Source organism: Arachis stenosperma, chromosome 9, assembly GCF_014773155.1.
Source record: "Arachis stenosperma cultivar V10309 chromosome 9, arast.V10309.gnm1.PFL2, whole genome shotgun sequence".
Lineage (NCBI taxonomy): Eukaryota > Viridiplantae > Streptophyta > Magnoliopsida > Fabales > Fabaceae > Arachis > Arachis stenosperma.
The window spans coordinates 13,437,280-13,454,008 of NC_080385.1; the positions used below are offsets into that span (position 1 = coordinate 13,437,280).

The window sequence follows — 16,729 nt, forward strand, 5'->3', positions numbered from 1 at the left end:
TTTAATAATTAAAATTTATTGACTTGTTTGATTAAAAATTATTGGAGTATTATTCCACACAAGGGAGATGGAATTATGGTGGTTTTTGTTTTTTCAGAAATTCACTTTTCATTTTTCAATCCTTAAAATAAAATCAATAAAAAGGGGAAAAAACAAAAAACAGAGCACACAGAAGAAAGGTTAAACACTTAAACTACACAGAGAAGAAGAGTAGAAGACCCTCTCAGTGCCGGCTCCAGCATTTTGCGGCGGTTTTCTCTCCCTCCCTCCTCTCTCGACGCAGTCCACAGAAACTTTCTGGTACGCTTAACAAATCATTCGTGCCTTCTCTCCCACTTGTGTAATTTGATTCGGTATTTAGTGTTTTTTTTTATTCTTTTGATTTATTCTCTTGTTGCTATTCAACTTTTACGATGCACTCTTATGGGACTTGATGCTTGTTTGTGACACATCAATTCATTCATGGCTCTTTTGGTTTGGGTAGTGATAGTGAGTGCTAATCCCTAATTTGGCAAATGAAAATGAGGACTTTTGCTGCAATTCTATCTGGCATGTATTGCATTATATATTTGCTTGGCCTTCTTTATTGTTCAATTGAGTTTGGTGTTAGTCGAATTCAAAACAGATATATGTTTGTTACTCCTCATTTCCTAGGAAGAAAAACTATACATTATTATTTGTTATATGAATTTTGAGTCTTTACAAATTGTAATGCTTAGAAGGGGAGTCTTGAAGCAACAATTTAAGTTATGTTTGTGTGACCTTTTGTTAGTAGGTTGCCTATATTACATTCCTTGCGTCGGACTCTTTGTTGAACCTTGCGCTACATCGAATGCTTGTCCATCGGACTTCCTTACGAATTATAGTGCTTAAATTGTTTATATGCTTAGTATCCGCCTCCATGAGGCTCAGTTGCCACCCCTACTTCATGATTATATGAAGCATGTTGAGCTTGATTGTTTTCTGGTTAGAGTCCTACAGTTAAATTGTTCTCTGGCAGCGTACACTTGCTTCTGATTTCGTCTTCCTACCATGGGCAGGCATTTTCAGTTTTTTTCCAAACCACCGCATCATTCCCCCCATATCGTGGTATGAATTATCAATACACATTTTCTGGCTTATCAAGTTATGGGTAGCATTTCACGCGGAAGCCAATTCTACAGACACTACTATCTATATAGTGGCGAATACTATCTTATGTTAGTTAATTCTGAGTTAGTTAGTTACTTAGCTATAATAGATAGTTACTCAAGTTTCCTGTAGTTGCAATTTGTCATTCCATAACGGCATGACCCATTGCCATCGGTTAGCTTCTCACATGCCCATGAGACCAAACCATTTTGGACACAGCCTGCAAGCTCCTTTGTCCTGCACACTCCTCTAGCATCAGTTAACTGGATGGCTTAAGAGTGGTCACAATCTCCAGTGTGTGCCACGCCTCTCCTTAAAAACAATGATAGAAAGACGCATCACCTTAGAAAGTAGCTTCCATTCGATGCCATAGCTTCCTTTACCATAGCTAGCAAACATGTCCTTAAGACATTAGGGTGGTATACAGTGTTCCTGTGCTTATTATGATTCTTTGTGTATTGGGTAATTAATGCAATGATCATAAAGGATATTTCTATGGTGTTTCATGTAGTTTTGAAAAGGGGGAGGGGCTTCTTTGTGGTTCATACATTATATTTCATTTCTGAGCTACTTTCTTTCTTTGGGTACACATTGACATTAGTTCTTGCTTTCTAACAAATCTTTTACTGTTATATATTTATTCTACATACGATTCTATCTGCATATTAACTTCTAATGACATCGAAGGACCACTACGATCAACTCATTTAAAGTATTGTCTTGCCTCAATTAATTCATTTCCACTGACTTGTTACTATAGCACCAGGCATCATTGACTAGCTTAGTCAGCATGTGATTCTTTTTTTGCAAATGCAGTGTGTATCTCAAGTAGTGCCCATATCACGTGGAAAGCATGAATTTTGCGGCATCGTTGTGCAGAAGATTGAATATCAAGGAACTCGTGACAAATGTTCCTGTATATAGAAGCACTAGTGGTATAACTTCATAATTGCTATTTCGGTTATTGGAATGTTACCTTTCAAAGAAGTTAGATTAATGAATTTTTTACACATTATGTTAGATGTTTCTGGAGAAGGTTTGAGTCTTGTGTTCAGGCGTTGGGCTACTAAAAAGACAGCCGGTTCAACAAAGAATGGACGAGATTCAAAACCCAAGAACCTTGGAGTGAAAAAATTTGGTGGGGAGGTATGAGATTTTGCTTTACTTAACATTTAAGCAAGACCATTAATTATGACCTATAACCATAGAATTGGAACAAAACTTTTAAGAATCTGGACATGATTCATTTATTTGCAACATTCATTCAGAGGGTGATTCCGGGGAATATCATTGTTCGGCAACGCGGCACTCGCTTTCATCCGGGGAACTATGTCGGAATTGGTAAAGATCATACTCTCTTTGCCATGAAAGAGGGATGTGTGAAGTTTGAAAGGAACAAACTGACCGGTCGCAAGTGGGTGCATATTGAGCCCAAGGAAGGTCATGTCCTTCACCCTATGTATACAGATGCTTCTGCCTCCGAACTAAAAGTTGCTGTCTAAGTTTTAAACTACTAACATTCATGGTATGGAACTTTATGCCTTTTTTTGTGGCAAAAAGCCATTTTAGTTTAGTTCCTCAGCTTATGCAACTTCCTATATTTTCTACCTATATCATACACAATCTTGAAATGATTGCTGGGTTGGTTTTTCAGTGCATCTTCTATGTGCTTGAAGTTTAAATAAAACATGGACATTTGGGGATTCAATGTTGCTTGTTGGATTTGTTTTTATTTTTCACTTTTGTCAATTAAGATTTTAAGAATCTATCAGCCTATAAAAAACACAATAAATAAGACTCAATCAGCCTCTTGCAAGTTGCAATCCGTGGAGCGCAATAGACCCAATGTATTGCAACAAGAGACACAAAGTAATCATGGATGAGAAACAATCGTCACAACAAGGCGACGAGGGCCAGCAGTGCCGCAGAAGCAGGGCGGAGGGAGAGAATTGGGCGGTGATTTTTAGCAGAGCAGTCTGAGCTCCTGTGCATTGGAGAGCAGCCCCACCTTCTTGATGTTGTTGAGACCCTTCCTCTTTCTCAATCCATATTTGAAATCAAATTTACTTTATTCACATTGAACCTTTTAGTTTACTTTGGTTTCGTTATAATTTTGGAAATCAACCAGATTGTAGGTCGAAGGAATTATAGGTGCTGAAAATGTGTAGATTTTGTAGGGAAAAAAAAGAAGAGGAAGAAGATGTGCAAAATTGTCTTTTTTTATTTTATTTTTTCTTCAGTGGGTACTGTCAAACTTTTTTGTTGGTGATGAAATAAAGATATAAAATTTTAAAACATTCTTGTAAATTAAAAAAAAAAAAAAGAGCAAAAAACATTTTAAAAAACACAGGCATAGAGAACGGATAGTGTGGCGGCAATGCAGCTGCGAAATGAGGGAGATAGATAGGGAAGGATGTGAGATAGAGAGGTTGAAGGTGGCAGGCGAATACCGATTTGAAGAAAACGACGAGAAAGAGACATCGAGAGAGGACGATGAGCCAAACATGGAGGCAAGGGTGAGGCAAACCATGGAGATGGGAGGTGAATTTTTGCATTCATGGTCTAAATAGTTATTCAAATATTTTCACAAAAATAAAGGATAAAATACACAAGTTGTATATCAAATATAAAAGTCATTTTTTACTTATAAAAGAATAATTTTGTTATTTTTTCTTTTTTTCACGTTAAATCTTTTGTGGATGTTTTAATCTTTCAGGAAAATTTTGTCCGTGCTTAAATTATTTGGAAACATTTTTTGTGATTGTGATTAACTATTTTACTCCCCTTCTCTAAAATGTTGGCTATAGCTTGTATGAATAAAGGAAACAACTTGATGTGAAAAGACTAGTCAAACAAAAGAAAAGTCTGGACTAGAACTCGATATTCAAGAGACTAGTCAAACAACAGAAAAGTCTGGATTAGAATAGAACGCGTATGACTCGTCAAGGAAAGCGGGTAACTTGATAATCGAATTGATACTTTCATCGCCATTAGTTTATATAAAAGTTGGTTATGCATTGGTAAAGTACAAGTGTTACAAACTCTTATATGTATGTTTCATTAACTTTGTTATGTGATGTAACCATTCGCTCTTCTACTGTACCGTGACCCGAACCCCCTCCTACGTCTCTAAGAAACACTCTTTAGCTTGAAAGAGGAACAAGAGGAGAAGCTCATCAGCTGAACTCATTAACTCAACAACACAACTGGCCACTGATTTATTGGATGATGGAGAAACTAGGGGACTTCCTTCACTACCGTTTTGGACAACTGGGGGAACTTGTTTATTGGATAATGGAGAAACTAGGGTTTTGAACAATTGGAGAGTCTCCTCATAAAACTCATCTGTTGAGTGGCAAAACAATTTGGAAAACTCATTTCTTGGTCGTGAAATTTTTGCTCAATTTTGACGCACTACCAACTCATTATTTAGTTATTTACTTAAGCAAGAATATGCAGAATCAAAATACAGTGTTGTTTCTTTGGTCAATGCAAAATACAGTTTATGACAATACTTGATTAGAGTGACCCTCAGCACTCCCACTTTCGGAAAACTTTTTTTTTTAAAAAAATTTAATTGCATACATCACAAACCAGTACTATTGCTGGACTTTCAATACTGGAAAGGCTATTACATCTCGAATGCTGGGAGAATTTGTCAAAAGCATCACGATCCTGTCAATTCCAAGTCCCTGAGAAAGAAAACGCAAGAGTTTGTTGCGTAAATAATGCAAGAGATTGATATTGGAAAGCATAACTTGTACACAAAATAGAAGATTACTATTACTAACTATATCGTTGTAATACACAGGCATGTTGATTCATCAACGACCACATGCATGAATCCACTAATATTAGCATAATTCATGTGGCTTATAAATAATTAAATATGTTCTTCAAAAGGAAATCAGTAAATTACATCAAAACCAGAAACATGCCAAAACACGAATACAGAGACATAACATTGATATCAAAGGTAATAGCAATACTAATCACATTCTCGACTTACAGATCTATTTACTTATGGGATTTGACTTGTACGCACAGTCAGGGTAGTAGAACGTTTTTACACAAATCCAATCATGCATTACAAATACAAATGTTAGCGCAACTAAACTCTCTTATTTATTTAAAGCAAACTTGTGGGGTTTTGAGATTTAAACCAAGCATGACTTCACTTTTAAGACACGAGTCTGTGAATTTAACCTGTTACCAGAGAAGATTTCAAGAAAGGAGAAATACTAGTTACTGTGGACATAATTAGTGTCTTCAGTTGTCAGATTTCAGCTTTCATGCTGCTAGTAGAAGAATTCCTTCCTCTGAAGATGGTACTTTTACCCTTTACAGTAGCAGGATGAGACAAAAACAGAGGAGAACACAGATCAAGGGTGAGATTGGTATTATGGAGTAAGAATGGATTACTCCAGGAGGATAGTATAATTTTTTCCTTCAAATAAGTACAACCTTAAAAACTCTAGGTAAAAATTGTCAAACAAAACCATTTTTCTTACTCATCTAGGATAGTAACAACACAAGGACAGGAAAACTGGAAAATAGATTCTAATACCATTCCAGAGGCTGGAGGCATTCCATATTCCAAAGCTGTTAGAAAGTCGTCATCAAGAGTAACTTCATATAAGTCATCCTCGTTTTCCGTCCCTTCCTTCTTATCAGCATTTCTTGAAGCAGCCTCGGCTCTCTTCTTTTCATGTTGTCTAACTTGATCCTCTAAGCGACCTCTCTGCCAAGTACCAGGAAAAAAAAAAATGCCCACCCGTGCACACACACACACACACATCTCATCAAAATCCATTCACTGTTCAGCAATTTACTTCAGTCAAAGTAAGACTAACTACACTTCAAATATAATGCAGGATAAATAGGAAAAGTAAGTTAGAACTGATTACTAGGTAGTATCAAAAGAGAGAGTATGGTAGAAAGAACTAGAAAGAAGGATGCCTTTTGATCATTTGTAGAGATTAGTTTCTTGGGGGAGTCTGAATTACCCTCTAAAAGAAAGAACATAAAATAAAATAAAATCAAGCAGGAAAACCAAAACCAAACAAATCTCACCTGATCTATAGGATCAGTCAGTTCCGAGAATGCATTGCCTAGCTCACGGCCACAAATGAATAGTTCAAATCTCTCAGTCAAACCTATGGATCTAATGGAGGATCAAAGGTAAGATAGAGGAAAGCATTAAAACAGGAAGCATACTTTATCTGATTGCTTATGGCATTATTATTATAAGAAATTGCACATCATTGTATCTCAGAAAATATATAGTAGTATGAATATAAACAACTCTAAAAATATCAGCTACTGGAAGAAAGGAAAAGGATATCATAGTTTAATATTCAGTTTAAATTAAAACACTGAAATTGTGAACCCTACTTTATCTTTTGTTTATACCCATTATGATTTTTGACATATTAACATTTCAATATTTCATAGAACTTACAGTTGAACATATTGAATAAAAGCAAGTAATATTATTAGATATGTTCTACAATGTTTATACCTTCGGTGTGGTTTGGCCAGTGGAGATATTTCAATTGGATAGTCTAAAACAAATGTAGGTTGGATGAGCTTTGGTTCTACAACAACCTCAAAGACCTAACCAAAATAAATAAACAAATAAAATAACTTGTTAGTATATCAAGAAAAATGATAATATAACAAGTGCCAAAAGTGCAAATAGAAAGAATGTGAGCATCAACTTAAAAGTACAAGTGTGATTACTTGCAAAAAGACAGTTTATCAAATAAACGGAATCAAACAAATGGATGCAAATAGATAATTAAAGGTGATGGCAACCAACCTCATTAAGTAGATGGCCAACAGATTGGCAAGCTTCAATCGAAGCTTTGTCCTTGGCATCAAGATTGTTTCCAAGGGTACTAAGAGTAACTTTCTTTGCAACTTCAAGATCATCTCCCAATTCACTAAAATCAATGCCGGAAACTTCTTTAACAAGGTTGTGCATGGTCTCCCTCCTCCAAGGTCTCTCCAGACATATCTCAACTCCCTGCATAGAGTCATTGCACCAGCATCAACAGATTTGTTTTTCACAACAAAATCACAAGAGAAGCAATCTATCATACATAATGCACCACAACTCAAACTTATATATAATAAGAACAGTTGCTACCTGATAATCTAGGGTAAGTTTCCCAAGAACTGCTACGGCACATTGAGTGACAATCTCCTCTGCCAAATTCATCATGCTTTGGTAGTCTGAGTATGCTTCATACATCTAAAATTCAACTAACATCAATGCATATCAGAATGTCATTCAAGATCAACTGAGAATTATAAGGATACAAGAATGCAAAATACCATATAGTATAATATTTGTAAAGCAACTAGCTTGACACCTTAAGCTACAACAAGATTAGGGGAAGCATCATGCATGCCTATTGTAAGTACCAAAGAAGACTTAAAACGAATTAAGGTGCCTTTAAAACAATAATTGTTGATCTATGACAAGATTCAACAGTGTTTTATGATTGATATTGGGTCCATTCAGTTAAGATTCAAGAAAAGTACTTAATAGAAGTAGAAGCACAGAAAGAAAATTGTTTTGCATTTGGACATAAGCGTCAATGTATTTTTTATCATATAACCAGAAATTGTTAAATTGTTTGAAGATGACAAATATTTCTTAGTCAAGTACTTTTCTCATATAAAATTACAAGGAGTGAGGGAGGGGGAGAGTGAGAAATGAGTGATATTTAAAAGACGAAAAAAATAAGGATAAAATCACAAGTTACAGGTTCCTGTATTGTGAAGTGAAATTTCTTTCTTATCGGTTCTGATTCCAGGAGAAGTAGCTCCTTATCTACTTCTAAGGAAAGCAAAAAGGCATATTATTTTCTACTATATATATATATATATATATATATATAAACACAAAGAAATAACCATTGTTTAAAAAGGTTACTTTCTTCCGCCAAAATCACAAACAAATGCACTCAGTGACAAACTAAGACAACCCCTTTTCTGCTTGAGTTTACATCTGTTAATGTAGAACTGGAAGCAAAGTATGACATGCAAGATCATATATGTCTGAGGAAACCAAACTTCACAAGATTAACATGTTACCTCTATTGTGGTAAATTCAGGATTATGACGAGTTGAAATTCCTTCATTTCTAAATATTCGCCCAATCTCATATACCTTTTCAAATCCACCAACCTGTGACAAAGAAAAAACTTGAAGTAATTAACAAATTGACATAATCAAGATAAAGGTTTTCCAAGAATTTCACAGCTAAACTAAATGAAATTTCCATTCAGCAAAAGAAGCAAGATTCTAATTTCTATTTCACCAATACAAAAATAGCCCAACATGCCCTAAAAAATATTGAAAAAACGAACAAGAAGGAAGATCATGACTAATAATCTTATTCCAATGCACTAAATTCAGAGTGCATACCAAAACATATCTCCCTTTATAGAAACATAGCATTACCTCATAAGATGATAAAAAGTAAAAAGATATGTACACCCCTCTGTTAGCACATACCAGACAAGGAGTTTTACACTACAAATATTTCAAACCTCACCAGCATTCTCTTCAGATGTAATTCAGTTGCAATTCTCAAATATAAGTCCCTTCCAAGAGAATTATGATGTGTAATAAATGGTCTGGCTTCGGCTCCCCCAGCTGCTCCCTAGTCAATGAAACTAATCAGGGAAGCTATACTCCACGTACAAGATACCAGAGAATGAGAGCCAGAAGACAAAATATATCAACAATTAAAAGAGTCCCCATAACTTGTGAACGTTTGTTTGCTTTCATATAGAAAAAATAGTGTAAATATATTCAAATCAACGCACCTGCAAAACTGGGGTTTCAACTTCAATGTAACCTAAAGAATCCATTGTTCTCCGTATCTCTGATACAACCTAATTGAATGGAATTTGCACATTAATACAAATAGGAATTATTAGCACAAGCACAAAAATAACTGGAGAATTTTTTTATGTAAATTTTTCTGACAAAAAGCAGAATGTGAGCTAACAATCTCTGAAACGAAACTTTAAAAGCTTGTTTAAAAAAAATCCACTATAAAATACATAATAAAACATGGAAGTACAAGTAGCATAACAGCAATACAGCAACAAGAATGAAAGAGAAACATGATAAGCAATAGAAGCCTTTAAAAAAAATCCACACAATGGGATTGTATAATAATGGAGGAAAAGCTTTGGGGAGGACCATCGGATAGGTGACTCGTTTTTCAATTTAGCCTTTTTGCAACTGTATCATTTATCTTTTCTCTGTAATACTCCAATCAAAACTTCTATCATTCACAAGACTCTTGGGACTTCCCATTTTCATGAACTTAAATTATGGAGGCTTCAAATTTAAAAAGCTTGCTAAGTCTCCTTGGATCCATAAATTTGTCTCCTATGAAACTCATTTTTGGTACCTTTGATGAATGTTGGGTTTATACTTGGTAAATTGAACTTTTTTTATCAGTTTTTATTGAACAGATTTGTTGGTTTTCCAGAGCAGATTAGCAGAAAGGATTAAAGGAAGCCAAATATTAAGACAATGTTCTACCATTGACGTTGTTTGGCGTATTTTTTTCGAGCATAACTCACATCTTTAATGGAAGGCTTGCGCACAAGCAGGTCATGTGGGATAAGATTAAACATCTTCTGGTGTCTACCCAGTGTAAGACACACAGTCTGCTTAGACGGATCTCTCAGATAAGCAGAGTGATTGGAGATCTTTGCTCTTTACTTTTTTGATTGTTCCTTTATCTATATTGAGGTTATCTTATCCTCTCTCCTCTATCCTCAATAAAGAATAAAATAAAAAATAATAAAGAGGGGGGATTTCTCTAGAAGTTAAACCACCTTTGCTCTTTTGCGGAAAACATCTGCTACCTCTGGATTTGCAATCATATCTACGTATCTAAACACAACAAACAAGAAAAAAATATTTGAAGAGCCAAATTTCAATTCAGGGGGAGGGGGAAGGATAATTAGAGACCATCATCAAAATAAAATGGAACAGGAAATATTAAAAAATAAGAAACAAACAGAAGTGATAAAAAAATAAAAATAAATAAGTATAGATGAAAATATTCATCATCACCCCTGCAAAAAGGAGAATAAATGAGATAAATGATAAGTTAATTTAGATGTATTGTCCTCATAAAATTTTTTGGACTATCATATAATATGTGTTGATAACTCGATATCTCATTTAACAATTTTAGTCACTTAAAAAACCAGAGAGGTGTAGAATTTTACTAAATTACATGTGAGCACATCATTGGATTCCTTTGTAAAGTTATATTACACTTACAGTAGATTAAAATCTAGTACAATATAAAGTGGTTGATTTTGATATGGTCTATGTAATTTAAACTTGAGTTAACAAGAAATGAGATGTCAGATTGATTAAATTATGAGGAAATACCCAGTACAAAGAATTGCAGTCAAAAGAATATCTCTGAAAAAATACTTAATGCATCAATATATAATAGAACTATAAAAAAGCTATTCAAACCCTTCCTGTAGCCCCAAAGTAATATACATAAATTAAAAGATGTAAACAAAGGAATTAACACAAATTAAAATGCAATCTTACCTTTGGCGATAGCGTTTATCGATATCAGTTAAGCCATGATATTTGTCAGGTAGTGGAAGCAGAGATTTTGTAAGGATTGCAAAGGAAAGGACACACACAGAAAGTTCTCCTGCAAAAGGAAAAACAAGAAATCATAAAGTATAATGATAACAGGCTAACAGGCAATTCCAAAAGACTCCCAACCCCTTTCACATTTTTGAAACTATTATACTACTTAAGAAGAAAAAGAAAGGAAGGCAACTATCTAAAACACAATGTATAAATAAAACTAGGAACAATATATATTTGAAATACTATTATTCTATGGGCTACTGAAAGTTTTGGTAGCTTGCTTTTTCATGTGTATGACCAAAAGTCCAAAACACTGTAAGCTCACAATTGCTTCCCATTTATGTAACGCATAACATAGATGGAAGAAGAAAATTAGATAAATTTCAATTAAAGAAGAAGAAAATCTATTTAAGACACCTACTGGATTTTTACCTTTCTCTGTGCGTTTTATTGAACCTCTTGCACCTAGTATATCACCAATATCAACATGAGCTTTCAACTGTTCAAACTGGTCATCTATGAGTCTCTCCTTATCACAATAGAGCTGAAATCATTGATTTCAACAACTTCAGTTAACAGCTGTCATAACATTCACTCTGAAGAAGAAAAACAACCTCTACCATATCTAAGAATAAAAAATTGCATCTAAGTACAAAGATTCAAACCAGAAAACAATGAACAAATACACTACTAACATATAAAATAAATAAATAAATAAGAAACTCTAACATTATTTATTTCAAAGTTACATGGAATGTAGAGAAGGCAATAGAAAACCTGAATTGTCCCAGAATCATCTCTTAGTGTCAAAAAAGCAAGCTTGCCGAATGCTCTTCTAGCAACAATTCTTCCTGCAATTGATACATGGTCATTCTCACCGCTTGCTTCCTCACCATTTCCTAGATCTCTATATATATCTTGCAGCTGATTAGCACTGTGAGTTTTCTCCCATCCATAAGCATATGGATCAAGCCCTTTACTTCTCAGTTCTTCAACCTACAAAACAACCTCAAAGAAGGGTCCTATAAGAAGACAATCTCAAACCAAAACCATTAAGCATTTTCATGTTCAAAACTGTTCCCCATTCTAACCCTAATGAGAATCCAATCCAAACAATGATATTTGATATCTTACATTCAATTTCCCATCAAATCCTCTAAGAGGCAAAAAAAATATAGTCAAATAAAATCTAGCATAAGAATTTTTTTTTTTTTTTTAACAAAAGAAAGTAAAAGAAAGACATTTCTCATATATTTCATTGAGCTAACTTTTGATACACCAACAATATTAAAACTTTTTTACATTGCCATCATTCTTTTGGATAATCATTCGAGTATTGAGCGTGTCAATGTAATATAATTAAACATAAATCCTTTCTAGTTTCAAATTTTTCTCAAATTCTAAACAACCAACTAAAATTAAATCGATAGGGACAGTATGTAACTAAAAGGCAGCTCCACATTAACCATTTCTTCGCCCATCAGATAAACACATCAAGCCTAAGATAAAAACAAATCAATGAAAACATAAAAAAAAAAAAAAAGAATCTTCATTACACTTAAGAGCCAAGGCGTACCTTCTTCAAGCGAATGGCTCGAACAGCCTCCCTATCGGAAGTCGAAGTGGTCGGAGACGCCGGGGCACGGCGGTTGCGTCCAGCAGCCCTGGAAGCAGCTCCGGTGGGTTTGTCGATGTCGGGGGCGGAGGAAGAGGCGGTTGAAGAAGAAGAAGAGGAGGAGCGGAGAAGGAGGGTACGAGGTGTTCGACGAAATGCGTAAGAGGTGATTGAAGTAGTTGAGTGAAGTAAGTGCCTCTTGAGTGGTTGGCTTGTTAGGTTCCACAGTTTAAGCGCTTCCATTGTCTTGTGACTCACTGAGTCACTGACTCGCGCTCTTCTTCTTCCTCTTCTCAGCTGCTTTATCTATGTACCTGCTGTGGCTGAGTCAACACATGGGAACTCCTAATTTTAAATGTTTTTAATACACCTTTTTTTAACGCTTTTTAATTTTGATATTGGGGAGTGTTTGGTGTTATGCGTGTATATGAGGTGAGTGGGTGATTAACTAGGGTGTGGTGTCAGGAAGGATTGTATAAAAGGAATCGGACCCAGCGTTCCCCCCCCCCCCCCCCCCCCCACCAATCGGACCCAGCGTTTCCTCAAACACCGATCGGACCCACCGTTTGCAGCAATCGGACCGTCCGATTGCGCCACCTTCCACGTGTCGGACACGAGCTCCTCCCCAGAACGGTGCCCCAGCAGCCAGCATACCCCCCTTTCCCCCACTCCCTCAGTCCAAAACATCGTTTTCAAACGTGAAACTCCATTTCTTCATCTCTGAGTTCATCCTCCTCCTCCCTTCTTCTTCAAAAACTCTGCATGCAATAGAATCTGTGGAAATGGCTAAAAGACACAAAGCTAGAGATGTTGATCGTCCTGAACTTCACATTGTAAATTATTTGTCTAATCCTGATTATGTAAGTTAAATTTTTTAATTTTTTGCAAATTTCTGTATTTTAATTAAATTTTGTAGAAATTTTTTTTGTATTTTATGGTTAAATGTTGCAGTTAGGTAGATAGATATGTAAATGTTGATTGTTAAAGATTTTGTAAGAATTTTTTGAGAGTAGTATTAGAAATTTTAATTAATTAATAAAATCTGATGATTAATTTTAAAATTATAATGTTAGCAATTTTTTTAATTTTTTGTTATTATGTTTAGATATTGTTAGTAATTGGAAAATATGTTAAAAAAATTTTGTTAGACGGTTATTTTGATACTGAATAAATTTTGATGATTAAAGTTATAATTATGATTGTAAATTGTTTGTTATTATGTATAGATGTTGTTAGTTAGTTGGAGGAATGTTTGTTATTATGTATAGATGTTGTTAGTTAGTTGGAGGAAATGTAAGATATTATTTTTCGAATAGATTTAGAAATTATAATTTAGTAAGTTAGTTTTTTTATGATTCATGTTATAAATTATAAGTTTAGGAATTATTTCCACATTTTTGTTGGAAATTATATTTTGGATTTATTATAATTTTTTGTTGGAGAATATGTTAGAAATCTTTTTGTAATACGAGTAGATATTGTAGTTTACTAATTAACTTTTGTGATCAATGTTGGAAATTATAATTCTGATTTTGTATAGATTTAGAATTTAGAATTTAGAATTACTTAATTTACTTTTGTTATTAATTTACTTTGTTATTAATTTAAGAATTTATAATCCGGAACTGCATCATTAATAACGAAATTTGTTAATATTAATTGCAAGGCCAATTTACTTAATACATAGTTCATTTGGGAAGAAAGGTAAATTATAAGAATTCAATTATAAATAAACTAAGAATACTAAAGTAACCTTAATTTTGTATGTTGTTAGTTAGACAATGTTATTCATATGTTGTTTGTAAATAGCTGAGAAGTTATAATTAATTAGTAAATTATTATGATTAATTTTAGGAAATTATAATTATAGGAATTATGATAACCTTTTGAAGTTATGTTTACATGCTGTAGTTTGATAATTTGTTAGTTATTTTTTTGTAATTGGGCTAGAAATTATGATTAATCGATGAAATAGTATGATTAATTTAAGTTGTAAATTAGTAATCATTCATGATTTGACTAGGAACATGTTATGTTTTTTCAGAGTTCACGGATGATGACATGTGACCACCCACTGCCTCCTGATCGGTACCATCCAAGTGTAGAGGATCATTTCAGAGTTCACGTAAACGCTAGTAGCGCTGTTCGTACTCGCGCACCGTCCTCGAATAACCTGGACAACAATCAAAGCCACACAAGAGAAGAATTCATGAGAAACGCTGCTGGAAGGTAACTCGGTTAATAACGAAATTCAAATTATTAACATTTACCTATATTGACCACAAGTTTTTGCAGGTACGGTGCCTTGAACTTTCTCAAGAAGTTCGACTCTATATGCCTGATGCAAAACATGTGGAATGCTCTCGGGGGCGACCAAGCTCCGTTGCTCCGGGCAATAGCTGCATTGATGGATTCGTGCCTGTCAGAAATCAGTCCCACACCATCCCGAGTCACAACATGTTGTCGCAGGTTACTAAGGAAAAAGTGCCATGCATCAGAAGTCTCCCCCTCCACAATTGCAAACGCAATAGGGACGATATTATTGTTACCATCCTGCGAAACGGCGACTAACAAACAACCCTTATACTTTCCGTACAAGTGAGTCCCATCAACCTGGACAACTGGCTTGCAGTGTCTGAACGCTCTAATGCAGGGGTAATAACTCCAGAAGACTCTATGCAATACCCGGATATCAGTTACTTCCTCATCACCTTGATATGCAGACATAGTCTCGAAATGGACGATTGCTGATGGCTCCTTGTTACACATGGCCTGAAACCATATAGGCAAAGCTTCATATGATGCTTCCCAACCGCCAAATATTTTTTCCACTGCTTTTTGTTTCGCCAACCATGCCTTCCGATAGCTGACGGTGTAATTGAACTTCGACTGCACTTCCGCAATAACTGATTTCACATTTATCGACGGGTCAGCCTCAACCAACGGCTTTATTGCTTCCGCAATTGTGTTCGAATCCAGCTTCGAATGATCCTGAGAAATAGTGGCTCTAGTACAAGTGTGAGAACCGTTGTACCTCCTTATAACCCAATATACTTTCTGCTGATCATGCTAACCTGATAAGCCAATCACACCCTGATCCATACTGTGTACACTTCGCATAGAAGGTCAACGGCTCCGACTCATACACACGGTAGTCTACGCCTCTTCGATGGTATAATCTTTCATAGTCTACGCCTCTTCGGATGGTATAATCTTTCACCGCCATCATAACAGCTTCCCTAGAACTGAATTCCATTCCGATTGCAAATTCACCATCTGCGCCATAGGAATTTCTACCACAACGACAGCCAAATCAAATAATTAAGGCAAATACATTTAATAACTTAAAGACTACGTCAATGCTCCCTATATCCCCATCAATATAAATATTATTCCTATCTATCATGTTGTCATCCCACTTTTCAAATCCTACAAACATAAACACATAAAAACTTTGTACGAATGCACACAAATTAATTTTCACGTGACTTATATTCTTATTTACATCTATCAACATAGATTATTTCCCAAAGTCTACTACTTTCTATATTTATAGTTAATACGTACCGGCACTCATATATCCGGAAACTCCGGCGCATGCATGGCTTCCAAGTCCAGAACCCGCATGAAGGACGGCTCCTCAAAGGATCTTCGTTTGCAAGTGCATGTGCAACGTCTCCCACATTTGGAGCCACCACCCCGTCACCTTGATCTTCTTCTCCTTCTGGAGCACAGCTTCGTAATTGCTTTCAAACTCTTCCTCACTGTCACTATCATATTCTTCCTCTTCAATATTTCGGTCCACTTCAGATTGTTCGATTCGAGTACAACTCTATCACCGATATCTGACCGCGACTTTCAAATACATTGAAAACATCTCCTGCATACTCGCTTCGTCGGTTACATACTTGGTTTGATACTGCACAAACCACCAAATACCGGTATGGTATCTATATACCATACATGATATTTTTGTGGATATCTGAAAACCTATCTTCTCACAAATCACACATTTTAGCTCCTCAAATGAGATTGTGAACGGAATAACAATATCTAACGGCTTCTCACAACTAAAATCTAACGGCTTCTCACAACTAAATCTCACTCCTTCAGGTGTTTGTAATAGAATCTGACCAAAATAATATACTCTAACTGTAACTCTATCAACCATTTTTCATACTCTCATACATAAATATCTAGTGAACTCTCATTTACTCTTGGAGTTCAAATGAAATCACAGAGACGCAATGAGAAGTAGAAGAGAAACAGGGGGAGGAAGAAGGGAAGAAGACGCGGAACAACAAAGAGGAATCAGATATGAGG

General features: G+C 35.2%; 3 protein-coding genes across 3 annotated transcripts; 1 reads left to right on the forward strand and 2 right to left on the reverse strand.

Annotated features, from left to right (window-relative positions):
* The first annotated feature begins 53 nt into the window (after positions 1-53).
* Positions 54-3,379, forward strand: LOC130951790 (uncharacterized). The gene is made up of 4 exons (XM_057880525.1): positions 54-300; positions 1,948-2,066; positions 2,153-2,277; positions 2,400-3,379. Exons 2-4 carry the CDS (start codon positions 1,985-1,987, stop codon positions 2,631-2,633), a joined length of 441 nt encoding a protein of 146 aa, XP_057736508.1. The 5' UTR covers positions 54-300; positions 1,948-1,984; the 3' UTR covers positions 2,634-3,379.
* A 753-nt stretch (positions 3,380-4,132) lies between these two features.
* LOC130950472 (lysine--tRNA ligase, chloroplastic/mitochondrial) lies at positions 4,133-12,764 on the reverse strand. Its single transcript, XM_057878974.1, has 14 exons — positions 12,368-12,764; positions 11,569-11,787; positions 11,224-11,335; positions 10,741-10,849; positions 10,002-10,059; positions 8,973-9,041; positions 8,699-8,806; positions 8,236-8,328; positions 7,283-7,387; positions 6,953-7,159; positions 6,653-6,747; positions 6,205-6,295; positions 5,699-5,872; positions 4,133-4,823 (listed from the first exon to the last, which is right to left on the reverse strand). The coding sequence occupies exons 1-14, from the start codon at positions 12,647-12,649 to the stop codon at positions 4,731-4,733; spliced, it is 1,815 nt and encodes a 604-aa protein (XP_057734957.1). The 5' UTR covers positions 12,650-12,764; the 3' UTR covers positions 4,133-4,730.
* A 1,774-nt stretch (positions 12,765-14,538) lies between these two features.
* Positions 14,539-15,983, reverse strand: LOC130949097 (uncharacterized). Its single transcript, XM_057877920.1, has 5 exons — positions 15,974-15,983; positions 15,751-15,835; positions 15,481-15,699; positions 14,677-15,413; positions 14,539-14,579 (listed from the first exon to the last, which is right to left on the reverse strand). Exons 1-5 carry the CDS (start codon positions 15,981-15,983, stop codon positions 14,539-14,541), a joined length of 1,092 nt encoding a protein of 363 aa, XP_057733903.1.
* Between the last annotated feature and the right edge of the window lie 746 nt (positions 15,984-16,729).

Coding starts and splice junctions, on each gene's coding strand:
- LOC130951790 (XM_057880525.1), top strand. CDS start 1,985: ATGAATTTTGCGGCATCGTTGTGCAGAAGATTGAATATCAAGGAACTC. Junction 2,067..2,152: donor TGTATATAGAAGCACTAGTG/GTATAACTTCAT, acceptor ACATTATGTTAG/ATGTTTCTGGAGAAGGTTTG. Junction 2,278..2,399: donor TGAAAAAATTTGGTGGGGAG/GTATGAGATTTT, acceptor ACATTCATTCAG/AGGGTGATTCCGGGGAATAT.
- LOC130949097 (XM_057877920.1), bottom strand. Junction 15,700..15,750: donor AGCATTGACGTAGTCTTTAA/GTTATTAAATGT, acceptor TCGTTGTGGTAG/AAATTCCTATGGCGCAGATG. Junction 14,580..14,676: donor AAAACTTGTGGTCAATATAG/GTAAATGTTAAT, acceptor ATTGTTGTCCAG/GTTATTCGAGGACGGTGCGC.
- LOC130950472 (XM_057878974.1), bottom strand. CDS start 12,649: ATGGAAGCGCTTAAACTGTGGAACCTAACAAGCCAACCACTCAAGAGG. Junction 11,336..11,568: donor ATGATTCTGGGACAATTCAG/GTTTTCTATTGC, acceptor CAATGATTTCAG/CTCTATTGTGATAAGGAGAG. Junction 10,850..11,223: donor AATAAAACGCACAGAGAAAG/GTAAAAATCCAG, acceptor TTCCTTTTGCAG/GAGAACTTTCTGTGTGTGTC.